General features: G+C 29.1%; 3 protein-coding genes and 1 long non-coding RNA gene across 22 annotated transcripts; 1 reads left to right on the top strand and 3 right to left on the bottom strand.

The window, feature by feature from the left end:
• Positions 1-67: 67 nt before the first annotated feature.
• On the bottom strand, positions 68-5,861 carry LOC126924085 (O-phosphoseryl-tRNA(Sec) selenium transferase). Of its 5 annotated transcripts, XM_050738198.1 has the most exons (7): positions 5,276-5,424; positions 4,235-4,423; positions 3,859-4,132; positions 3,370-3,745; positions 3,090-3,285; positions 2,789-3,005; positions 68-2,700 (listed from the first exon to the last, which is right to left on the bottom strand). In XM_050738198.1, the coding sequence occupies exons 2-7, from the start codon at positions 4,346-4,348 to the stop codon at positions 2,435-2,437; spliced, it is 1,443 nt and encodes a 480-aa protein (XP_050594155.1). In that variant the 5' UTR covers positions 4,349-4,423; positions 5,276-5,424; the 3' UTR covers positions 68-2,434. The 5 variants fall into 5 exon arrangements, with proteins under 5 accessions (XP_050594155.1, XP_050594154.1, XP_050594152.1 ...); XM_050738197.1 differs by lacking the exon at positions 5,276-5,424 and adding an exon at positions 5,730-5,861 and having other exon boundaries at positions 2,789-3,285; XM_050738195.1 differs by lacking the exon at positions 5,276-5,424 and adding an exon at positions 5,582-5,714 and having other exon boundaries at positions 2,789-3,285.
• LOC126924081 (cytosolic purine 5'-nucleotidase) lies at positions 5,527-24,065 on the top strand. 13 transcript variants are annotated; one of them, XM_050738181.1, is made up of 10 exons: positions 5,527-5,706; positions 17,298-17,380; positions 19,519-19,592; positions 19,716-19,929; positions 20,181-20,604; positions 20,679-20,835; positions 20,972-21,212; positions 21,287-21,524; positions 21,609-21,725; positions 21,816-24,065. In XM_050738181.1, exons 1-10 carry the CDS (start codon positions 5,527-5,529, stop codon positions 21,981-21,983), a joined length of 1,896 nt encoding a protein of 631 aa, XP_050594138.1. In that variant the 3' UTR covers positions 21,984-24,065. The 13 variants fall into 13 exon arrangements, with proteins under 13 accessions (XP_050594138.1, XP_050594137.1, XP_050594144.1 ...); XM_050738180.1 differs by lacking the exon at positions 17,298-17,380 and adding an exon at positions 7,846-7,958; XM_050738187.1 differs by lacking the exon at positions 17,298-17,380 and adding an exon at positions 7,846-7,958 and having other exon boundaries at positions 5,669-5,818.
• LOC126924101 (uncharacterized) lies at positions 8,377-12,976 on the bottom strand. 3 transcript variants are annotated; one of them, XR_007713416.1, is made up of 5 exons: positions 11,301-12,976; positions 10,588-10,871; positions 10,288-10,486; positions 9,546-10,194; positions 8,377-9,392 (listed from the first exon to the last, which is right to left on the bottom strand). It is a non-coding gene; the product is annotated as an uncharacterized LOC126924101 (long non-coding RNA). The 3 variants fall into 3 exon arrangements; XR_007713417.1 differs by lacking the exon at positions 11,301-12,976 and adding an exon at positions 11,101-11,294 and having other exon boundaries at positions 10,588-11,010; XR_007713415.1 differs by lacking the exon at positions 11,301-12,976 and having other exon boundaries at positions 10,588-11,294.
• On the bottom strand, positions 24,056-25,538 carry LOC126924100 (protein FRA10AC1). The gene is made up of 4 exons (XM_050738222.1): positions 25,232-25,538; positions 24,774-24,939; positions 24,541-24,700; positions 24,056-24,469 (listed from the first exon to the last, which is right to left on the bottom strand). The coding sequence occupies exons 1-4, from the start codon at positions 25,336-25,338 to the stop codon at positions 24,171-24,173; spliced, it is 732 nt and encodes a 243-aa protein (XP_050594179.1). The 5' UTR covers positions 25,339-25,538; the 3' UTR covers positions 24,056-24,170.
• Between the last annotated feature and the right edge of the window lie 2 nt (positions 25,539-25,540).

Raw genomic sequence — 25,540 nt, 5'->3', positions numbered from 1 at the left:
AGTACACATTAATTGTAATAAACTTAAAAATGTAGCAGGTGGGACATACTCAATAAGTTTTACATAATTTCGTTTGTAATACTTTGTTTTGATAGTGAGACAATTTTAGTAAATAATATGTCTATTGTGTCTGTTTAAAAATATGATTTGTTTCTTTCTTACAATGACTGACCAAAATTGAAAGGTATAGATACAAAAATAATTAAAAAATATTGATAAAGTAGGACCTTAAAAATCGTTGTTTCATGTAAAAGGCAGGTTTTGTAATATATATGTATATGTGAGCTGGCCTTTTTGATATAAAATTATACTATATAAAACTAATGAAATAAAATAATGCATATACTACAACTAATATTAAAGTACATAATATAGAAATGAGAAACATCTGTATGTACATATATAGGAATTTCATTAGCATAAAGTATGATACTAAAATACAATGTACTATTCTATAATGTATATGTTCTTATAATCTTTACTATGTTACCTTTCTTTATCAATAATTTTATAATGATAATACATTCTATAGTAGCATATATGATTCACCCCGAATAACATTTTTTATAACATTTCATTAATTCAGAAATTATCCATTTTCTTGAAATTATTCAAAATTCATTTATGGGTTAACAAATATAATAAATATACTAAGTACAATAACACTGTATCAATTTTCTACCTTTGATCTTTTTCTGTGAATTTAACAACCTATATAATCTGACAATTAATTTTGTACATTATATTGCTTTCTTCTGAGTTAATATTAATATATTATCAACAAACATTATATTATATTATTAAAAAATATACAACACGTGGCTAAATAGTAAGATTTTGCAACTATTAAAATGCATATTGTAGTTTATAAACTTTTAAAATAAAAGTCAACAATAAATAATTTTTAAATATAAATAATATTGTAAACATCGATATTTTAAAAATAATTATCAGAATCATCTAAATGCTTCAAACTTGTTTTTTAATTTTTGATATTTTCTCTGATTTTGTTAAATATTGTACTAAATATTAATTGACTTATCTTACTATATTTGAAGGAATATGGATATTGACATATCAAAAGATAACACTGTCAAAATAATTTATCCAAAGGTGAATCTTCAAATACATGCTTTTCTTAAATGTGGATATACAAGTTATTATGTGCAATACAAATGCGCACAAAAATTTGTATAGACATTTAGAAAATGATTGTGTTTAGTAATGTAATATGCTGTTTAAATTTACTTATATTCATTACTTCTTTAAAAATATTGAAAAGGTAATACTGTTGTTTTGTGCAAAACATTGCATTTGATAATGATAAAGTTTAGATATTATTAGTACAGGAAATTATAATATAATCTACAAATGAACATTCACAAAATATATAATAAAAAGAGTTTAAAATCAAAAATAGCATGTTTATATCTGTATTCAATTTATACGGGCTATGGAGTATCTTTTTCTCATATATAGTGCTTCTAATTTTTGTACACACTTTCTATAATAGTGTGATTAAGCAAATACTGTATCTACTATAAATCTCTCTTAGTAATAACATGTCCTTTTTCTATGATCATTGATAGAATTATATTATTTCTAAGTGAAAAGAAGTGAATTTTTTTTATAGTATTTTAATATTCTAGCACAAATAAATTACACAAAAGAATGCTAACTGGTGACCTTAAATTTAAAATATGAAGTTGTAATTGCTTTAAAACATACAAATGATCAGCACAAGGATATTAAACTAATTTTAATGGGATTATAATTGGTAATTTGTGGAATTATGGATTTAAGCAGAAATATGCTTTTACAGAAAATTAATTTTGTATTACAATAATATTCCAAAAGATAAACAACAGATATTTATCAGATATATGAGACATGCTTTGTTTAAAAAGTAACTGCATATATATTGTAACATAGAACAAGTATAACAGATATTCTTGTGGCCAGCGCTTACCAGTTAATATCTTTTAATGAATGTGTAGAATACACTAACATTTTCTTCCTCCTCAAATATTAACGTAGATATTCCGATGTTAATATTGTTTGAACTCTCTTGCTTTATTTCATGACAATTGACACTGCACTTACAACGCAAATGGACAGACGAATCAGCACATTTTGCTGTTGCGTATCTCTTTAGAATATATTTTTGTTATAAAATATTATTTTTTTTATTTTAAACATGTAAATAAATATCTAAGAAGTAATTTAACTTAATCTAAAGAAATAAAATTATATATTAAATACAAATATTTCAATACAAATTTTGAGTAACTACATTATAAGAATATTAAGTATTTCAGTTAAAAATAAAAATGTAAAACGTTCCTCAGAAATATGCAACATGTATTAATTGTAAGTAATAATTTACTTACAAATGAATGTATTGATTCGACTGGCCAGTTGCGTTGATTACGGTTCATTTTCTCAAACTATCCTTACTACTTGCTCGGCTAGTTGAAGCTGTACTTGATTCTCCTGGACCACCAGTACCTACTGCATCTCCATTAATACTGGATCCAGCAAGAGATGCTGTCGGTGTAACTGGAGCTGAACGTCTCCTTACTTTTGTCAAAGCTTTATCTAATCGTTGTATAAACATGTCCACATCTGATTTCTTCATGCCTAAAGCTGCAGCAGCAGTTAAGTATGGTACTGGATAATTACTATTATGAGCTCCCCAACCTAATTTAAATTAAATGAGTGAAAAATATAATGAATTTGAAAGTGTCATTAAAATATACTAGACACATACATACTTTTGGTCACATACCTTCAAACTTATATGAAACAATATGCTTAGTTTCTGTTGTTGTTATTACTCTTGTACCACTGACATTGCGGAGAAATAACATCAAACCTAACATTGTAACTTGTTTATTATCATGCTGATGACTTAAACACTGAAGAGTCATTCCCATTGAAATAGGATTTCCTTTAGTGTCTAGTAATCTTTCATCATGTCTTGCTGCTAACTTGCCAAGTTCTTCCTTTAAATATGAATACATTTCTTTACGTTGCGTTATTAATTGTTTGTAACCCGCCATTCCTAAGCTTAGTAATGTTATCATTACATCCATAATGGAGCTGGCACTTGCACGACCTGGGTACATTTTTGATATGCGATCTAACAGATTTTTATCAAAAGAGCCAATAATTGCGCCACCAACTGGTACTAGAAAGTTTTTATCCGTGCTTTGAACGAAAGCATCGACGCGGCCCTTACGCGATGCTTCTTGAATCAAATGCATACATCTCGTACTCTGTAAGCTATTGACAAAGTATAATATGACATCTGTTCAAATATAATATGTTTAAAATGCTATAGTACATATATAATATACACAAACATACCCATACGCATTATTTACTAAATGTGGAATGTTATATTGAGTACAAAGCGCTGCAATAGAATCAATAGAATCACATGCCCTGGGTGCAAAGCAACTAGTTGTTGTTAGCACACAAGCAACACTTTCACCTAAAGCTGCCATTTGAGATTCAAGTCTTTGCATATCTGTCTTTAATTCATCTCCAACTATCTTCGTTTCAATAACAATTGGTTCTAATCCAGCTGTGATTATTGATTTGAAGCTTGATTTTTGATCAATTCTAGGCCACAGGACATACTTGGCTCGTGGTCTATCCTGTTTAAATGTTAACATACACAATACCAAGCTCATGCCTGTAGCCATTGGTGATAGAAAACAACCTGCTATGCTTTTTACACCTACAATGAAAAAATATTTAATGTAGCACTTAGATAACAAAAATTTTAGGAGCTTTAATAAAATTAAGCAACCTTTAAAATTATTGATTTAAAATTAAAATTATTGATCTTACCCATATATCGAATGACTTCAAGTACTAAAGCATTTGTTAATTTATACATTAGGCTACTTCCTGCAGCTTTTGGTTGTACTTCTTCTAAATCACTTGATCTTCCTATGCCATGACCCATTCGAAAATGTCGCCTTGCAACAATGTTTGATACGATTCTTGCTTCACGTTCTCCAACACTACAATTCGAAGGAAAATTGTTGCTGTCCATTTGTGACAGATCTGAGAGAAAAGCTTCTATTGTTGCATCATCCCAACCCTCTTCTGGCCACTTTTGCTATTTTAAAACAATTTATATTAGTAATTAAATGATATAATACAATTATATTAATATATTAGTAATTAAATGATATTGTCAGAATATTAATTGAAACCTTACATGTTCGATGAAGTGTCTTATAAGATTTTCACGTGCTTTTTTTGCATTTAAACCTTGTTGTACATAGGTTGAAGGAATAAGTCTTTCAGCTAAACTGAATGCCTGATTATTCATCTTCTTGATTTATTTAATTCTTTCACACACTTAGGCCAGAAATATTAGAAAGTTTGATGTCTTAGCACAGCATTGCTTTTAATAATTAATATCAAATGATTAGAATAATTATTAATCTACAAATAATATGAACATGAAATGCTCATTATACAACACAAGAAAATGATATAACTTTATATAAAAATATTCTTCTATGGTATTCAAATGCATAAACATTTAATACAAAATTATATTTTACTTAAATAAAAGATATTGCTCCATGAATGATTTTTACGTAAATAGAAGGTGCAACAATGTTGATGGTATCATAGAAAAGAAAACAAAGTTTCCATATAAAAATGAAATTTATTAAAATATCAAATATATGGGTACAAAAAATCATACATTACATATTATAACATGCAAAAGCTAATTATAAATCAAAAAGATATGTATGCAACTTAAAAAAATATATAAAATCACATTTGTATATCAATAAATATTCGTAACTATATTTCAGAAAAAAATACAGTACGAAAATATATTACATAATTTCATAGAATATGAATAAAAATTAATAAAATAGCGAAAAATCATTAAGTAACCATAAACATCAGTATCACATAAAATCAAAGAACAAACACGCTGTTGTTTATTTAAACGAATTTAACAAAATACAACAAATTCAACATCGATATAAAGGTTATGTACTTTTATTATGTACGGATTAAAACACTATTCACAAAAAAAAAAAAATGAGAAAAGAATAGTTACAATATCTAAAGTTCTGTTAAAAGCTGGCTAACAAATAAATAAAAAAAAAGATTGATTCGAATGACACAGTTTCGTGGAACGGTGTAATAAACGATATATCATAGAATAAGAAAATGGGTTGGGCTACGATGAAATATTCGTGTGCTGGCGGTGCACTTGATGATCATGCACTACCTGACGCATTCCAAAGACTCCGAGCCGTAATATTTCATACGCGCATTTAACGGAACTTGAATTGAGCAAATATACACACGACCTGTGTCGCCGTGGTCATCGGGAATTGTCAGCAGACGACAGGTTGTTAGAGGTTATGTCGTGTCGAGGTCACCTAAATCGGATTAATTTTACGCAATAAGAGAGGATGCAACGTAATTGTTTGGCCACAGGGGACTCAGGACTGCGTTTTAATTGTCATTAGTTACACGATGTGTACCGCGGACGCGTGGAGAATAGCGAAATTTACGAATTACGGGATTTTACCTCGAATTATGGCGTTCAGGCGACAGCGGACGGACGGGTTACGCACGGCGCTACGAACGAATTCGTTCGCCGCCTTTACAGGTCAAAGTGATTCGCATACAACTTACAACTCAACTATCCGGCAGGTGCATCATTTACTGATAATTACCTTGTTACCTCCTTCCCATTGAAAAATCATCGATCATCACATGCTGATACGAAAAATGGAAACGTAGCGCAGAATCAGCGATTTTTTAAGTATGTAGTGTAATTTTATCAACTTTCTTATAATAATTTAAAAAATTGTTTAAAAATTCATACGCAAATAGTTCTTTAAAATTGTCTTAATGTCTATTATTTGGTCTTCCCTTTTTTTCTACAAATATTTATGTTGCTTTTCTTTATTTAGCAATTGTAATACTTTATGCATATATAATCTATACAAAATGAAAATAGGTTGTTGTAATATTATCAGCATAAAAATAGTATTAAAATATTACCTCGCACAAAATTACTTTATTGTATTTAAATCCTTTTTCGCAAACGTTCGCATTTATATCTGGAAACTTTATATTTTTATAGTAACTTTATAATCTTTTATAATTTTTTGTTAAAATCTCGTAATAAATCTGTTACAATTTTACATAAACCTTCAAATCCATCGATGTAGCGCCATTAAATATTTATGACATACGCACGCATGCATGTACACACACGCGCGCGCACACGTATATATAGTTGTTCTCATGAATATTACGATGATATTACGTAATCACTTTCTTTCATATACGTCACCTAACAAAGATTTTCATTATTAATAGACGCTACGGAATACTAAAATCTTAACTATTTTCATCTCAACTGAAACTCTGAATCTCATCTCTGAATATTGCACATCTTGCAATTTGAATTAAATCTATTACATTGTAAATCGTATATCGTATCCATTGTCAAATTTTTCACTATATAAAGAAGAAATTACCTTATTATAAATTGCAATGCATTTTCAATGTATCTCATCTATTTGTAATATTTCAGTTTAAATGAATTTTAGGCACATGTGTCATGAATAGGTTGTGGATATGTTTATGTAAATTCATATATCTATGAATATAATTGAAGAAATTAAAGAAATTAAAGAAATTAAACAAAGATTTCTTGTGTCAAATATTATAATGATATAATATTTTAAATATTATAACATATACTATGATAAAATTACGAGTATACGTAGTCTTTGAATATGTATTTTTCATAAATACTAAATACATAAATATCCGTAGTCTAGTAATAATATTTAGTAGATGAATTAAATCTTTCATATATTCTGTTTCTATTGTTCATAAAATATAAATTAATCTTAAATATCCAGTCTAATTATAACAAGTACTATACTTTGTTTTATATTTTTGCATATTATGTACATTTTTGCACGTTGAAATTTCCTATAAATGTATAAACATATGCAGTCTTGTCATGAATATATGAGTAGCCGAAACCAGCATAGGAATAGTTTGATTTTCTGCATTGGCATACCTGCCTACACGTTAACCCTATTCAGTGAATAGATCTTATAGTTTGTGGTGAGATTCGCATTGTGGTGATAGTGTGGAATTGGTATTCGAATGACAGGTTGTCGTGCTGTGTGTTAGTATTCAAGTTAAGTAACAAGAATATTTCAAAATTATTCTTTGTCTGTATTTATATAAAACGTTGAATATAGCACTGAAAATTTCGAGCTTATTAGGTACGTTCTCTTTAAACTTCCGATAACAATTGGCGGATACTTGATATCAATGGCTGAATAACTTTTTATCATTTTTCCGAATAACATTATTTTGTGACAATTTGTTTCGGACTTTTATATCAATAAACAATTTAGCAAGTGACAATTTGATATTTTAAAATAATATCATTGCAACTGATAATTATCATCGTTTCGTGACATGATTATTTTATTGTTATCTTCTGCTTTATAACTATTTGCAGTTTTTGCTGTTTACAACTTGCTTAAAAGTATATCTTTTGTATAACACGTAAATGTTTACTGTTATTAAAAAGAAATTTTAATTATAATATGTTTGAATTAATTTCATTTTTAAAAATGTTTTTAATTATTGAATGATTCAGTGATACAATAATAATTCTGATGATAAGTTAAGTCATAGTTTTTAAAATAATATTTTGCATAAAAATCTATCGTGGTAAAAGATTATCATGTGCGAAAATATTTAGAAATTTATTTTATCGATAAATTGACAAATTTTTTTTTTCTATCTTTCTAGTTAATCATGGAATTGGAGAATTGTAATTCGCACGGGGATCATGTTCCTACTACACCTCAACACGAAAATGATCCTAGTGGAAATAAAAAGTGGTATCGACAAGCTAGTCAAAGGTTAGTGATTAATATCTCGTTAACTGTATCTGACAAACGTTTAAAATTCGCTAAAGCTTGATTAAAAAATTGATAAAACAGAGCAATGTTTTGAAAAATATTAATAGAATAATAATAATAGAATTTAATTCTTAATAATAAAAGATTATTTTCACTCCATAATTACTATCTATATACGTATATTTAATGTTTTTAAATTTGTTTATTTTATCGTATATTTTATTTATGGGAAACCATTATTGGTGTAAATATACCACATTTTTACGTCGTTATAAGAAATTTAATTATTTTCAATAGACGAAATTATTGTCCAATTATTTTGGGCAGTGTATCATTAAATGTATACGCAATATGCCCACGAAACATATGTCGAATTCACTATCCTATAATCGTTAATATTTTATAATAAATGAAGTGCTTTATTATACTGAGGAAGTTTATTCATTTATGGGAAACATAAAGGTGTAAAAATGCACATGATAAAAATTTGTAAAAATATATAAAATATTTAAGATAGTTACAACATGTAACTGATGAAATGAATGTGTATTTAGTTTTTATTCTTTTTAATTATATGTATTCATAGAAATATGAATTTGCACGAACATCTGCAGTCCACTTATTATTATCTCAGACGAGCCACCCGACCCTAAAGCACAAAATTTTACGGTATTTACAAGATCGCCAAGGCCGTACCAACAGCCTACGCACTATCAGAGGCGGCTTGATCATACTACGCGAAAATAACTGGTTCAACTTTATATATTTCCATCATGATCGTGAGTGCTTTTAGGGTCTTGAAAAAGTAAACTTCTACATTTTCGCTGTTGTACCATAGTTTTTCACATTTGAACAATTACAGTTTATGTTTTGATGATCGTTTGACCAAAATTACTCAAGAGAATCGCGTGTGATATTTTTCTATACACTTCCTTCATCCATGCTGTTGAGACTTACATAGATAATGACTGTCAAAACATCTTACTGATAACAGTATATTTCCTATTCTGTCATAAAGACTTGTGTTTTTAATCATTAGCAAGGAGCTAATATATTTCAAGATTAAAAGGCTTCTTTATCGTTTTTTATCTGTCCCGAGTTATTTGGTTCCGTGGATTAAGAAGTATCCATCTTATTTTAAATTCGAGTTTTATTATAGAGATATTCAAGATTATTTTATACTTTAATTCCATATTAATCTTTATTTATTTATCTTCTTTTTCTTTATTATTGTTTCTGAAATCAAGGGATCATCTTTGCTTTAAATCTATAAATGTTAATTTCCAGTTATTTATTTTTTTTCTATTGTTTCCATTATTTCATTTTTATATACAAGGTTGTCTTTTTAATTGGACGATTTCTTCCCAACATGTTTTGGCAAATTTCTTTCTAAGACACGCATACGGTCTGTCATTGGTTGTATTAAATTTATATCTGAAATTTCAAATCGTTATTAACTTTATATGACCTAATATATAACGCAGATTACGCTGCAATTTGTAAAATACGCATCATAATGAATGAGTTATATAAAGAGTGATACAAAAAATAAAAATTCAAGATAAATTATTAAAATTGTAATGTTACCATCATCCTCTCTCATAGAATAAAAATCCATTTTTCCAGAAAATTTATATTTTCTCTTTCATTCATGAGACTGTAAAGGATATTTTAGTTTAATTGATTCTTGATTATATCAAATTTCTCTGTGTACTTTTCCTTCTAATCTATCATCGTCACGCGAATGACCCCTGCAGCCTTCTTATCGTCGTTGCTATTCTCGCCATATTTTCATGTTGTTTGCTCGCGTGTAACTCGATTTGAGAATTTTCATTGAACTCAGTACGTCGTTGTCATTCGCGTTGGTAAGTTAATGAGCAGCGTAAATAACTCTGGATTTCATTCTCTGTCTCTTTCTCTTTTCCTGCGTTCTCTTTTCGGAACGTTCTATGATCGATTTTCCAACGGTTCAGTTTCAATCGATCTGTTATGAGCTGTGAAAATGTGCACGTGCTGATTACGCCAGGCAGAACTGGTAATTCTTCTTCTATTTCTATTTGTTCCTCTTATCGAGCTTACACGCATGGTGCATCGTATTGTGCGTTTTTTATCGAACAATAAAGTACAATACGCTATTAATATGCCAACGAAACGTGTTTAACTGGCTAAAATTAGATTTCGTGAAATTTCAGTCTTCTACCGAATCATTATTTATTTTCTATTTTGTCCAATTTCCCTGAAACGAAAAGGATCGTTAAGAGGATGGGGACTTAGTTAATAATCACGGATTAAATACTTTTTATGATATTTTTCACACAATTTTACTCACGTGACGATGTTTCTTCGACTAGTAACCAGCATTCGAATGTTCTGAAGCAGGGTGCAAAGTTCGATTCCCGGATGAGTCAAACATCTTTTACGAAGAATCCTTTTATCGATCAGTGCTTGGCTCCCCTTTAAATCACGGTATAGAAATGACCAAGAACAATTGTAGTGAACAAGACCTGGATAACTACAATGAGAGTGGCCTACGAACAGATAAGCGTGAATTAGGTCACAGGTAAATTTCTTTTCATATTTTATCATATCTACTTTACGATTGTGGTATCTCTTATAATTCATTATTCACCTGCGATTACATTACTTTCGAAAAATATTCATTGCCAAATTTTATTAGTAGATAGAATATTAATCATTTTCAATGTCAGCGATGATAATCTCAAAAATGTGTGTGTTTGCAGATTTTATAGATTTAATTTACTGATGAAGTTTTTAATCATTTTTGAGAGACGAGATTTGAGTGTCGTGTTTCCTCCCCCTCTCCCTTTCTCTCTCTCTCTCTCTCTCTCTCTCTATTATGACAATAATGCGCGCGCGCGTATCTGCAACGATCTGCATCTCGTCATATAATTCCTGCAAGATTATTTAAAAGATGGACTGCTAATTTTTAATGCATTCGATTCTTACCCGAACGTATCTATGCACTAATTTTTACGTAAATATGGAAAACTTCTTTGTTCGCATCTGTAGACTATATTTTAATTTCTTCTCACTGCAATGCAGATGATGCAATGCTCGAGAGCATATAAGAATTTATAATACCTCTATAAATTTGAATAAAAAGAAATTATGTATATAGTACCTTTATTTCATAACTGGATAAAATTTGTATCGACGATACATGATCAGAATTATCAAAATATGATGTGATAAGAATTATTTATCTTTATTTATGCAGACTTCGTTTTTTAAACATCCAAATATGAGCATAGTAAATACTATTTATGTATGCTATCCGTCTAGATATCTATGATAATAAGCTAAAAACAAATTCCATCGTACCATTAGCCGATATCTTTCCGAATGCAAGATAGAAACGCTAAACATATTGCAAAATACGATATTTCGCAATGCCCCTCCATGCCTCATTAAGTCAGTCCGGTGTGGCCTGTTCTTTTATCTCAGTTCGAATGCCACGTTCCACCTATGGAAATTTCCTCTAGTCGGAGTTCTTCGCTTAACTTCTAAAAAATTACATCAGTCGGCTTAATTCGATACTTCATCGATTATTTCGTTTCAGGTCTTAGGATTTGAAACTTCCGCAAAGTGCAGATTTTATAATAAGACTTCGACCTCGACTAGGTTACAGAAGTGGAACTCTGATCTTGATTCAGTTTGCTCGTCTCCTTCGATCGTTCAAATACTCTTCTTCTTCGTACCGTGTGTTATGTGCCATTCACAACGTGTTTCAAGCTTCTGAGCGCCTCGGGTAGAGAAATTTGAAAAAGAAATTCGAAGAGCATAGCTATATGTAATACGTGCCTATTCTCACGTTGCAGCTACCTTGAGACAAAGAGGCAACCGTCCTCTTTCTTGTATCGTGACTTATGCGAGTTCTTCGACCATATTACGTACCATATTTAGGAGAGAGAGGTCTCATGCATTTTTCATAACTAGGTCAAACATATGCACGAGCGTTTCTTTGATACATAAAGATATGTTCCGTGTTGAATGATGTGTACTACGCAGTTGATTCATGCCAATGTTATAGGTAGTATGCGCGTCGAAGTGCGTTAGGCTTCATTGTTGTCTATTCAATATGTTCTAATAGATCCTAAGTATATCGCATTAAGACACGGGTGCAATCTATTTCAAAAATCTTCACTAAGACATGACAATTATGATTTCGATATACGTTAATTGTAATTTTTACTATACTATTAATTAGTAATAATTACTACATAATGTCGCAAAGCCGTATATGTATGTCATATTATCAGGTGCAAGTCGTTGTTCGAACAAAGCAAAATGCGACTGAGAAATGCGCTTTTAGTTATGTTTAGAATTTAATTTTAGCTGGCACATCTAACTAAATAAGTAGACGAACGCGTGCACGCGTGTTGAATGACGATCGAAACAGAGATCTTAATTTCGACCCGTATGAAATTGCTTTTTTCAATAAGAATAATACAAGCTTGCATTGTGATGTTCCACTCGTTAATCAATTTTTTTTCTTATCAGTGATATATTAAATCATTCAATGAAGTAGAATTATCAAGGTGCGTTTCGTTATCATATTTTTTGTTGAGATTCTTTTCTTTTTAATCTGTTTGTGGAAATAGAATTTTCAGAAATCCTTAAGCAATTTTCTCGACACAACGATTTAAGTACATGATATTTTTTTTCAACATTCAGTGGAAGGAGCTTACGCTATTCTATATTACATTCAGTGTTAAGATCTTTCTTTTCTTAATTTGTTCTTAGAAGTTTCAATTTTCCAACGATTCATAAGTATTTTAACTGCAGTGTTTCGAACTTCTGTTCATATAAAAGACGAAGGTTTAAATAATTTTACAGTATAATAATAGTAATATAGTATATTAATTTTTTATCAAAGGTATGTTTGCAATAAACATGTTGTAACTCCTATGTGCATCTCCAATGTTTCATTTTATTAATTAAATTTTACTGTTTGATACTTGCGACATGTTATAATGGTAAAATAATATTTTAAAAATTTCGTATAAAATACATAATGTATTCATATACATTATTTTATGATAAGTGTTCAGATACTTTCGTGAGTTACTCTACATGATATTGTACATTTTGTATCGATAAATTGACGAAGTGAAAACGTTTATTACTCAAAACGCAAATATATATATTATGTAATATAACAAGATTTTGAATCTCCTAAATTGCTTAGTCACATCATTTTCATTAACTAACGCTGTGATGATAGTGCAGACAGTGAATAAGTAGAGTGAAAGTGTGAACGATGCATAGCTTAGCAGAAACACATATAGGTACTTGGATCCTCGTACAATGCTTGACCGACTTAACCGAAAGTCGATAATGCGAAACAACCGGCAAAAGAAATTCACATTAGAACAATTAAAATCCGCGTTGAATTACGTTGACCTTAAATCTTCATGGTGGTCGAGAATTGAAGGGTTCATCGCATAAACAATGAGATATTATATTTTCCAATATTTCTAATAATAACACATTTTATAGAAATATAGATGTTAAATTCACAACATAGTTGGATTAATATTATAAAAAATAATCGATATAAGTAATCAATAAATGTGTAACATTTAATGTACGTAATGTAATATATTTAATGTAATAAGCATTTGCGTAACATAATGAATATTTCATTAAAAAACAGGTAAAAATAAAAAATTTTCTCTTCTGGAAAAGGACAAAAATTGATGAAATATGAATTCTTCAATTGACTCATACGAATAACAGTCTTCGATTTTAGTCGTTCTAGAAACGATGCAACATGTTTTCCCATTATTTCGAATAACATATTTCTTCATCTTATGAAACACACGAGAAATTCATTTCCTACGATATTCTCCAGCTACGATGATTAACCAGTTGGAATTTCTCAATTACGGCGCTGTAGTCCGTATACAATGCTTTATCGGAGTATACAATCTGACTATACAATCGATGAATAACCGAAAGACTTCCTCAAAACGTAGTAACAATTAGTGCACTTATCTATGTATATATATAGCGAGAATAAGTTTCAATAAAATGTAGGTTGCATGATAAAGGTCGGGTCTAGATCAGTAACGAAGCGGTTTCTATATACTATGATGAACCAAGCTAACGTGACTCATGATGCATGGGTACTGGGTACGGTGATGGATGAATGTACGACGTACTGTTTTGTATGGTCGTTGAGTAAGATTGTGTTTGAAAAAGTTAAGCGTATATTTTAAGTGTAGAAATATTATAATGTGTACATATCATTACACGTTCCATAAAAATTGTTTAACATAAGGTGATAATAGTCATAAATGATTGTTTGACGACAAACTCATATATGTTATTAAAAAATTCATTTCTTTTTAGAAATTAAATAACGTTTCATATTTCAAGTAATTTTTAGTAAAGGAGGTTTTACAGTGTGTTGAAAGAAGGCATAAAATATTCAATTGGTAGGGACATTTTACGTACGGATTATTTGTACGTGTCTTGAATTAATCAAGAGATGAAATTTTTCTAAAAATTAGAAAGTTCTAGGTTTGATCGTGCTGGTATTCACTGTACTCCAAGCTGTAATGCTCGGATCACCCTGCTTTTTGAGTTGCAGATTTGCCCCATAAAGTATAAATGATAGTATAGAAATGCAATAAATTTTGTTATATAGTATTGCGACACTCAGCGAGATAAAACAAGCATTCCTCATCAAATCTCACGTTAATTCCATATGCACAATAACGTCTATAAATTAACAGAATTGTAGGAGAATTTCATGACTGATAAATATGTAAAAATTCTGTAAAATATTTAAAAAGTGATGAATGAAACGCGAAAAATATATTACTCTGAAAAATTGTTAAAAATCTTTTAATCTATCATATTTTGAAATTTATAATGAATTTCTTTTATTTATTTAAGCTTCGAAACACCAGATCATGGCAAAAATTTTGTTTCTTATATTGTAAAATATAGGCGATACAGACGATGCAGCGTGTATATTAACAAACCAATAATTAATTAAGTAAAAACAATATTATTGAGATAAGTGTTATTAATTACGTAATAACGATAGATGGTAGTTCATAGTTGTGTATTAAAATAGTTACTATTCATAGTTATTCCCAAATACCGGGCATCAGTATGAGACAACATACATATGTAAATACCGAATGTAAATACATATGTAAAAACCATGAAATTTTAATTGCAACGATATTCATTCCTATTTTAAGTCGTTATATTTTCGTTATACCTACTCTACTGTTAAAGAGATCTTCGGGTCTTACTAGAACGACAGCAAGTGAGGTGTGCGTCCGGATTTTTGTCCGGAAGTCGGTGAATCAATTGCTATCTGCGCGTATTAACTGGTAACTCGGCAAGTCAAGGATCAGTTAACGTTCTATCATCGTACGGATCGGATCGTAGTTTATAGCCACGCGGTTCTCACGTGTATTATCAGACCTACACTTTTTTTTTTTATCAATTACTGTGATCATATTTTCCGTGCCTTTACGCGTGTAACATTTTTAACAAAAGAACAGTGGTCTTTAAATTAGTGAAATCTTTTTAAAAAGAAAAAGATTGATTAAATAAAATCAGTGGATCAATAAAATTGTCAAACAATTACGACAATAATTAAGGTGAATTATCTTTCAAGTACAAACTTTAGTGATATGGTAAAGCCAACTGAAAATTGTGCATGTCAGAAACTCTTAATATTATCTACATTAAAGCTAGATTAATTAAAAAAAATGAGTATAATATGACGTAATGTGGACTTAAGATATATTCTTGGTTATCAAAATTGTATTAAACGATAATTAAAACCTCTTTTTATCAAGTAACGAAACTTTAATTTCTTTTTTCTTCAGAGTTAGTATACGTGACACATGTATCTCTCATAGCGTATACGATCTGGTTTTCTCGTTTCTTATTGCCACCGAATTTCGAATCGTACATTTTGTTATCTGTTATATACATGATCCGAATACATTATTAAGATTGTTTCGAATAAAACTAATTAAAGAATAATGTTTATTCCGATTTAACAGTCAAATTGCTCACTAAGAGTTCCTTAACGAATATTTATCACGTCATATATGCATTCCTAAGTTTGATCTGAATGGAACCTTTGATCTTCTTGAAAAGGCACATTTAACCGAGATAATGCGGATAAATAGCGTTCATAAAACTTGCTGCTTTTATAAATACCGCTTCTTGGAATAATGCATTCATCGCGCCACTGATAACATAAATTACATGTCTCAAACGTAATTATACAAGATTGTTTACAATTAATTATTATTTTTATGTCGACTATACTACCGTTTCAAAGTATCCGAATGTTTAATGATTTGCTACAAGATGTATTTCAATGATAGAATTATGGCTAAATTTTATGCAATGCTAAATTTTATTCTTTATAATCATTATTATTATTTGAAAGAAATGAAATTCCAAAAATCATTCTTTGAATTTGAATAAATTAAATAATATTTCCATAATAAATTATTTAAAACAAAATCCATGATAATTTATTTCGAAAGGATATTCGGTGATCATGTCGTAGGATATATATTTTTGAATTATTTTGTCATCCTTCTTGATATTCGTATCAACATACTGATGATTCGATCATTTTTCTATCATAATTCGTAGTGCAGAGAAAGTCAGCAAAATTCTATAGCTCAAAAAATGGATCAAGGATAAAGATCAAGAGTAGTAAAATTGCAGTGAAGACTTAATGAAGTATTCAACATAATTTTATTACTATTATTGATTTCTGTCTTGTTTTGAGCCATAGAATCTTCCTAACTTCAATTGTAACACGAGTTTCATTTATACACCCACGATGTATTCTTGTTCATTGAACTGTTGCATTATTTTTCTTATGGAAAACCGGTTGTTTGGAATAACTCATTACCCTTTCAATAAATGAATTTTCATAGGAATAATAAAATGCAATGGATCCTTTGTTCTCTATAATTTAACAATACACATAATCGTTACTATACCTAATACAATTTTACAACCTCTTAAATTCTACAAATGTATCGATTGTATGAAAGAATCAATTCTGTTACAAACGATAAAACACTTTTAATAGCAGTGTTGTTTCACAAATAATACACAAACCGCGTCATGACTAGAAAGCAAGCCGATGTCTCGCGATAAACTTACGAAACGACGGTGATATGTCTTGTTTTCGATTTAAGTTCGTTAAACTTCACACGTATGTTCATTTTTTACCGATTCCCATTCTATCGAAGCTGTTATTACCGACTAACAGGTACGCATATCGATCACGAGGTGCTGATGATTATTTGAAAATAGGAAAAAATGTGGCTGAAGGATGTGCATGACGACGCCTTACTGGCTGCGAATTTCGTGAACTCGCGACGCAGCGTCCAAAACGAGTAAGTTCCTCGTTTTTTCTCTTGTGTTAGAAATTTGTCCATTATCAAAATCAGTCTATAAGCTATCATCTATATCGTTGACGTAAGAGATATAATAACATACAACTAGTATTAGTAATTTACGAATAAATGTTGAGTATTATTAATATACACCAGTGTCGATTTTTATTCGCTTTTAACGTACTTCATGCAATGTTACATTGAACATTCATCATGTTTAATGCTCCTGATAATTTCTAAAGTATCATTCTATCAAATGAACTTTAGTTATTACAAGTGGAAACTAGGCACACTTTGATATAACTTAATTAAGAGGGTGATTTATCTCAGACACGTGAAAATTATCGGTACCAGTGACAACTTTCGAAGTGAGAAATTATAAAGTAAATCATAATTGCATTTGTAGTCATTTATTGTACATATTAGCATTACAAAGATAACTCTTTAACAAAGTGACTACGCTTATTCCACAATGATTATGATTATCATCCAGCTAGGGTGTACGATTGTTACAATATGATATAGATCAGAATATAAAAGCAAAGTCTTTTTATCTACTATTCTATTATTAACCAAAAAGCAGATACATACAAATATTTAAAAATATTTATTTTTGTGAAAATCGTGTAATAATATTCGTAAGTCCAATTAAACCACGTTTGGTCATATTATACAAAAAACGCCGTAATACAACTTCAACGCAACCATTTTATTGGAGTTTATTGGACAGTATTTATATTCTTGATAATATGTATCATAGATTTATTTTATAATTTTCTTCCGGAAATGTTGTCGAACATAGACATAATTATCACGCATCAGGGATGAATGTCTTTACTCTCATTGATATTAACAGTATTTAATATAGATCGAAAATACATAATTCAAATCGATCTAGTAACATTGTTATGCATTTTTTGTTATTAAAGAGACTTTATGTAATCGAAAGGTTTCGATTCAAAGAATTGAAATGCATATATTTTGCATAAATTATATGAAAAATATCGAAGCAAAAACAAGTTGCGTTACTTCGTTAACCTTTATCATCGATTTAATAAATTATTTTTCACTGTAATTAAGTGCATCGTCGTTGAAGTTGTGAATCTTATATAAATAGATACGATTATCGATCGGATAACATCAATCACTATTTTTTAAAATTGAGTTGATGGATATAATAAATCTTTTCTTGTCTTACTTATTCAACACTTCATCCCCTATCCTTTCTTGCATATATATTTATAATTCTTTTACAAATCTCTAGTAAATACTGAGTCTTTAAAGTGTATAAGATAATCTTCATTAACAATTAAATTTTCCATAAATTTATACTTGTTATGTGCTATGAAGGAAGTTAGTTTTATATTATTTTTTATGTCAAGCGTATATTTTCTTCGCAATTTTTATACAACGCAAAAATATTTGCAATCAATAAAAGCAGAATCTTTGTTAAAATACTTGCAAAGAGTAGAGATTTGATAACATATATAGAATTGACTAATATTAAAAGGTCGATGACGAAATTCTTTTCTATTTTAAATTTAAAAAAGGGAAAAAGAAAAAAAAAGAAAACGTTTCTATACCATAACGGTAATAACAATTGAAATGGATTATTCATAGCCTCCAAATAAATCTTTTTCTGTATGTTTGTGTTAAAAGGGAGCAGAATATTTCATTAATACGAAAGCTTTTATTTAAAACAAAAATGAATGATTCAGAAGATAAACTAGATACAGTGAGGAGAATTAGCGATTCTGATATAATGAGAATTCCACGCATGTCAATTTATTCAGATGAATTAGTTGTTAATTCAGATGAATTAGTTGCTACTTCAGAAATCTTTCTTAAGGCTCGGGAAATTGCTGTAAACAGGTTTGATATAATTCTAAATAAAAAATGAAGTCAATTTCGAAGAAATTCGATTTTCCAAATAATTTTTTTAAAATTAAAGATTTAAGGGAGAAGCTTCGTTCTTCTAAGCTCTGATATATCATTTTTATAATTCACAACTGTGGCACACTAATAAAAAATATATTTTTCATATCTTCATAAATGAATGCTTTAATTCATTAAATGTGACCACGCAGAAAATGAAAAAACGAGCGATTAAAATTTATTATCATTTACTTTTGTTGCAGAATTTTTGTGAATCGTAGCCTTCATTTAGAAAATATCAAGTTCTATGGATTCGACATGGATTACACGTTAGCAGGTAAATAAAAACATATATTATTTCTTTTATAATAATCGAATTTAAGGAAATATATTTAAAAAAATTAAAAACGTATTTTTGTTACGCTGTAATATTATTAAAATATTATTTGAAATATTTCAGAATATAAGTCGCCACAGTATGAACAACTGGGTTTTACACTGTTAAAAGATCGTCTAGTATCCCTGGGATATCCACAGGAAATTAAAGCATTCGAATATGATCCCAGTTTCCCGGTGCGGGGACTTTGGTTTGATACTCTTTATGGAAACCTCCTTAAAGTGGATGCCTATGGAAACATCCTAGTTTGCGTTCATGGTTTTGAATTTTTGAAACAGTAAGTCGTAGCACACAGCTTATTTGTAAACTGAGGATTATATACATATAAACATGACATATAACATGACTTGATATTGTTATAGACGTTTTATTTTGGATATTTTATATATCTTAGCGTATTATGTACATTCTTTGTATTTCTCCATCTTCAAATTTCCCATAAAGTGTATAAAAGTTCACAGTCTAGTTATTTGTAATTTGAAAAAGTAAACGTAAATTATTTAATACATTTTTCCTTGTATGTTTTAGTTCACAAGTATACGAACTTTATCCGAATAAATTTTTACAATTAGACGAGTCCAGGGTATACGTGCTCAATACATTGTTCAATCTTCCTGAGACATATTTATTAGCCTGTTTGATAGACTTTTTCACGAATTCACCGCAATACACGCGAGAAAAGACAGGGGTAAAAGAGGGAGAGCTTACAATGAGCTTTAAAAGCATATTCCAAGATGTACGAAACGCTGTAGATTGGATACATCTTCACGGTAATTTAAAAACGAAAACTATCGAGAATTTGGACGAATACGTGAAGAAAGACAAGAGATTGCCGATGTTTCTTAATAGAATCAGAGAAAGTGGAGCAAAAATATTTCTTTTAACGAATAGCGACTACGTTTTTACTGATAAAATTATGACTTATCTTTTCGATTTTCCACATGGTGCAAAGGTATTTAATTTTAATTTATAAAAGTCTATTTTTTAATAAGCATAAGTTATTTTAAAAAGTTAATTCTTTCAAAGCCTGACGAACCGCATAGAAATTGGAAAACGTATTTTGATACTATCGTAGTAGATGCTAGGAAACCATTATTTTTTGGTGAGGGTACTATTTTGCGGCAAGTAGATACCAAAACTGGAGCTTTGAAACTTGGAACACACAAGGGTCCACTTCATACAGGTATTTTTATAAACTATGAAGAATTATTTTTGTTTAATATATATTAAATTAACGCTATTAAATTAATTAATATATCTTATAAATTAATATTTCAATCTGATAAAAAAATTATAATAAAACGTTCTATGTAAAACAGGAGAAGTTTACTCAGGAGGTTCCTGTGACGTATTCACCGAATTGATAGGTGCAAAGGGTAAAGACGTATTATATGTTGGTGATCATATCTTCGGTGATATATTGAAGAGTAAAAAGATCAGAGGATGGCGAACATTCTTAATAGTGCCTGAACTGGTGCAAGAGCTTCATGTTTGGACGGACAAATGTCAATTATTTGCCGAGTTACAGAATTTAGACGTTATGCTAGGAGAAATGTACAAGTAAGAAAAAATTACTGTAATTAAGATTATAACAATTTTTATGAATCATAATTTCATTCCTTTTTTCTGTACAGAAATTTAGATAGCAGCACAAAAGAAAAACCTGATATTTCCAAGTTGCGAGCATCTATAAGAGACGTCACGCACAAAATGGATTTATCTTATGGAATGATGGGTTCATTATTCCGCAGCGGAAGTAGGCAAACCTTTTTCAGTAGTCAAGTAGTAAGGTATGCTGATCTTTATGCAGCAACCTTTTTAAACCTCATTTATTATCCATTTTCATACATGTTTCGAGCTCCTGCTATGTTGGTAAGTTGATTAAGATCTTTTATTTATTACTGTAAAATTTTTTAACTTTTATTTGATTGCATGTTTCTATTTCATATTATTAAGATGCCTCATGAGAGTACAGTTGCTCATGAACAGAGATTTGTTATGGAAACGCCAATGATTAGTCGATCTCGGACATTCAAACTTACTGATGAAGAAGAAGAAGAGAATAAACCTACTGTATGTATTGAAAAATTTGCTTTTTACTTTAATATTATTTATATGTATATGCAGAACACAATTTAAAATGGTTATGTTACTAATTATTAGAAAACTTTGTACGTGGATTGTCCGAATAATCAAATACCACACCCAAGGCCAGAAACTCCACGTAATGTGACGCATACCCACGATGAAGATTGTAGTGATGAAGACAGTGATTCTCAGAAACAAGCAAACCATATAAGATCGTGTACAAGGAATTCTAATTGTAAATGAATTACTTTCACTGACATTTCATTTGGTTACATTTTGTTCTTGCATTCTTTTTTGACCATTTACTAATATCACAAAAGAATTCGGTAGAATCTTGCTATATAAATATCTATGTTTAAAAATCTTGATCAAATCTATTAAAATTAATCAATAATGTATCTCATTCCTTTGCTTGCATGAGAAAAATTATTGTAATTGCATTAAGTTTCCATCACATTCATAAAATACATATTCCCGAATGATTATAATATACAATATTAATACATATAAAAAGGGTAAGAGTAAAAACCGAGGAATGTTAATTTTTTTTTTATTTTCCATTTTATAACACATTCTTCTGATTTGATAGTTTTGTAGCCCCAGTTCTCATAAAATTATAATGTTCAAAATGTCTCCATAAGATAGCATTAAAAATTTAATGTGCTGGGTAAAAACAGAGAATATTTACTCTGTACTGGAATGAAACATGGATAAAAATAGTGGAAACTTCTCTAGTAGACTAAAATATTAAAACTTAATTTTTTCAATAAAGTTATTTTGTGACATTCCTCGTTTCTTCCCCTTATCATTATGGAAACTAAATTTTTTTTATTATCATACAAAATACGAGTCAAAAAATTACAAAATATAAATTATTATAGATATCAGTGTAAATTAGTTTACACATATATATTTTTTCGTTGATTTAATTCAATATTTATTTAAATATATGTAAAATAGTATAAGGTATAACAAAAAGATTTAGGTACTCGTATACAAGTTCATAAGTTAGTACAGTTGAACCTCGTTTGTTCGAACATGTTGAAGAACATAACAGTTCGGATAACCAAACAGTCCCAATAATAGACGTTCACACGTATATTCGTTATAAGAATAAGTGTTTATATGTATTATGAAATTACGCTCGACCGTAGTTCAGATAATTGGGGTTCAGCATTAACTTCTTTGGATAAACGAAGTTCTACTGTATATTGTATATTGGACTAGAACTTATTCAAACATAATATAGTTATTCATCTATTTATATCAATAACGTATTTTTTATAAAGGACAATAGAATTGATGTTTTATTAACAACACAATAACGTTTTTTGATTGTATGTTATTTTCAACATGAATGATTCTCGCACAAGAAATTGGCGTTTATAGAGGCGTTAAATAGATACAATATTGAAGGAATATATCCTAATATTGAATTTTTCTAGTAATGTGTGTACTATATGTTTTATAAGTTCAACCTTATACGATATAATTACAAACTTGTTATGTATTGTATATAAGTGTTGTAATTATTGAAAATAGTGTAAGTTTGAGTAGTAGATTAGCCTTTTTACATGAAATTTTAATTATACAAAAAGAATGATATAGTAAAATTTAAAGTAAAAAAAATTGACTTGAACTGTTATTCATTTTTTGCTGTATAAATTGAATGCATATAGAATGTGCTTTTATTTTTTTGTATCTATATAGATGTATAACTTTATTACTATCAAACAAAATTTAGAACTACAAGATTACTAAACTGTTTTACAAAAGATAAACCCCAATATTCATTATATACATATATACGAATCAAAGAACAATATAAATTGTACAACTCATAAATATTATAAACTAGAAACTTCAATTTATGCTTTCATTTGCAAATTTCAATCAATGTAATTTATGAAATGATTTGTATTATGTATAAAAATGGAAGTTTTACTCTTTTCTCAATGAAATAGGATATATCAATAATAATGAAAGAAATAAAAATTGTGCATTAAAATTATTTAAATCTTATGGCTAACTCAAAAATTTACTTTATTGTCAATAATGTATGTGGTTGTTGAAAATATTTGACTGCAATAAAAATAAATAGTTGTATTTATTATACAATATACACATATATGTATATATATACACATTATTACCTGTGGTGCTAGATTCTTTTCACAACAAGGTTTTGTTGTAAATGTAAGAAAAAAATAACAGTTATCTAAGTGTGTAAAAGTTAAAAAATATGTACTAAGTCTTGTTATCATGCAATATAAGGATAGAACATGAGTTACGCATCAATCAAAATAAAGATACAATAACTGCAAATGTTATATTTATTTGAACATGACTCGTGTTGTGTATAGAAATTATTATATTTTTTTAAACATTATTCGTAACAGATGATTTTATAAGAAACTTTAATTTTGTTTCTCACATTAGCAAATCTGCTAGATATTCTTCAAATTCCTCCTCTCTTGTTTTTTCCAAATTTTCAATTGGTTTTTCTTTCCAAATTTTAGATTCATCTTCATCTTTTTCTGTATCTTCAATTGGCTTCACAACATTACTTGTATCTTTATCCCCTTCAATTTTAATTGGAACTGTTGATGTACTAGGCATACTACTGGGTGTTTCAGTATTTGTACCTAATCTCTTTAATGTTTTATGTTTCTTTGCTTCACGTTTTTGAGATCTATAATTCAACCTTATAGAACATTCAGGGCACAGTCCTTAAAGTGCATATCAATAATAAGCCTGTATTCCAAATATAACAATTTAAACAAACTATAAAACGACTTACTTAATTTGACAAGAGCATTTTTCTTCTGACCATGCTCTATGTAACCAAAATTTACTTCCCAAGATTTAAGGCCTTCCTTTTCTTTACATTTTTTATTTCCACATTCAAACTGTCCCTTACCAACGATAACTTCCTTCTCTGTTCTCCATCTTAAGGCAACCTATTTAATATTGACCTCCAAGATTTAATTTCAAAATACTTCATTATATATTGAAATGTATATTATAATCTACCTTATTTTGTTTGTAATATGTTAAGTCAGCTATACAGTATTCTTTAAACAATTTGTCATAATATTTCTTTGCCAAACGAGCACCCCATGTTTCTGGTTCATTATCTTGATCCCACAGAAATCTATGGTTTTCTCTAATAACGTCATAGTCAGTCTTATCTCGGGACCTCGAAACACAGGCCGAAACGTCAAGAACTGCTTGTTTTAGAGTTTACAAAGCTTTCATTTTTTTTAATTGTTTATTTCTATGTAATGCACATATCTTTTAAATACCCTTCTAATATCAATATTTATAACATTTGGTAAAAATGCTTTTTTTACCAAACTTTCATATTTTGAATAAACGTAAGTTAACTTTAACTCACTAATTATGAGACGCCAATTTAATATATTAATAATACAATATGGTTATGATATCAAGTTATAACATATGAAAACCAATTAAAAAATTTAACATACGTATCCCGTTTCAAAGATGACACTGAACCTCCGTACAATGTGAAATAATCATTTATAAGTTTTTTGTGTCTGTCATAAGCTGACAAATAGGCATAAGCTGGAAACATGTTTCTTCTTAGCACAGACTGGTTTTATTTCTAGTTCAATGTGTAACGATGAAGTATTAGTTAAAATGTACACGACACTACACGACACACATCAATCAAAAAAAATAAATGATAAAAAGAACAAATATTATTTCACCAAACATAAATATATAATTCACATTTTCTTTTCAGAAAATACGTTGATATCAAAGATATTCGAAAT

This window comes from Bombus affinis, chromosome 14 (assembly GCF_024516045.1).
Source record: "Bombus affinis isolate iyBomAffi1 chromosome 14, iyBomAffi1.2, whole genome shotgun sequence".
NCBI classification, from domain to species: Eukaryota; Metazoa; Arthropoda; class Insecta; order Hymenoptera; family Apidae; genus Bombus; species Bombus affinis.
Note: the sequence above shows the minus strand (reverse complement) of the source record. Positions and strands in the feature narration are given on the sequence as shown.

What these genes read in the sequence shown, in the direction of transcription:
- LOC126924081 (XM_050738180.1), top strand. Translation starts at nt 5,527, where the DNA reads ATGTGTACCGCGGACGCGTGGAGAATAGCGAAATTTACGAATTACGGG. An exon ending in ATTTTCCACATGGTGCAAAG is followed by an intron (nt 20,605 to 20,678) that starts GTATTTAATTTT and finishes ATTCTTTCAAAG; the next exon opens with CCTGACGAACCGCATAGAAA. An exon ending in AAGAAGAGAATAAACCTACT is followed by an intron (nt 21,726 to 21,815) that starts GTATGTATTGAA and finishes ACTAATTATTAG; the next exon opens with AAAACTTTGTACGTGGATTG.
- LOC126924085 (XM_050738197.1), bottom strand. Translation starts at nt 4,348, where the DNA reads ATGAATAATCAGGCATTCAGTTTAGCTGAAAGACTTATTCCTTCAACC. An exon ending in TGAAGTCATTCGATATATGG is followed by an intron (nt 3,746 to 3,858) that starts GTAAGATCAATA and finishes TTTTCATTGTAG; the next exon opens with GTGTAAAAAGCATAGCAGGT. An exon ending in TTAGTAAATAATGCGTATGG is followed by an intron (nt 3,286 to 3,369) that starts GTATGTTTGTGT and finishes CTTTGTCAATAG; the next exon opens with CTTACAGAGTACGAGATGTA.
- LOC126924100 (XM_050738222.1), bottom strand. Translation starts at nt 25,338, where the DNA reads ATGTTTCCAGCTTATGCCTATTTGTCAGCTTATGACAGACACAAAAAA. An exon ending in TCATCTTTGAAACGGGATAC is followed by an intron (nt 24,940 to 25,231) that starts GTATGTTAAATT and finishes CTGTGTTTCGAG; the next exon opens with GTCCCGAGATAAGACTGACT. An exon ending in CATATTACAAACAAAATAAG is followed by an intron (nt 24,701 to 24,773) that starts GTAGATTATAAT and finishes AATATTAAATAG; the next exon opens with GTTGCCTTAAGATGGAGAAC.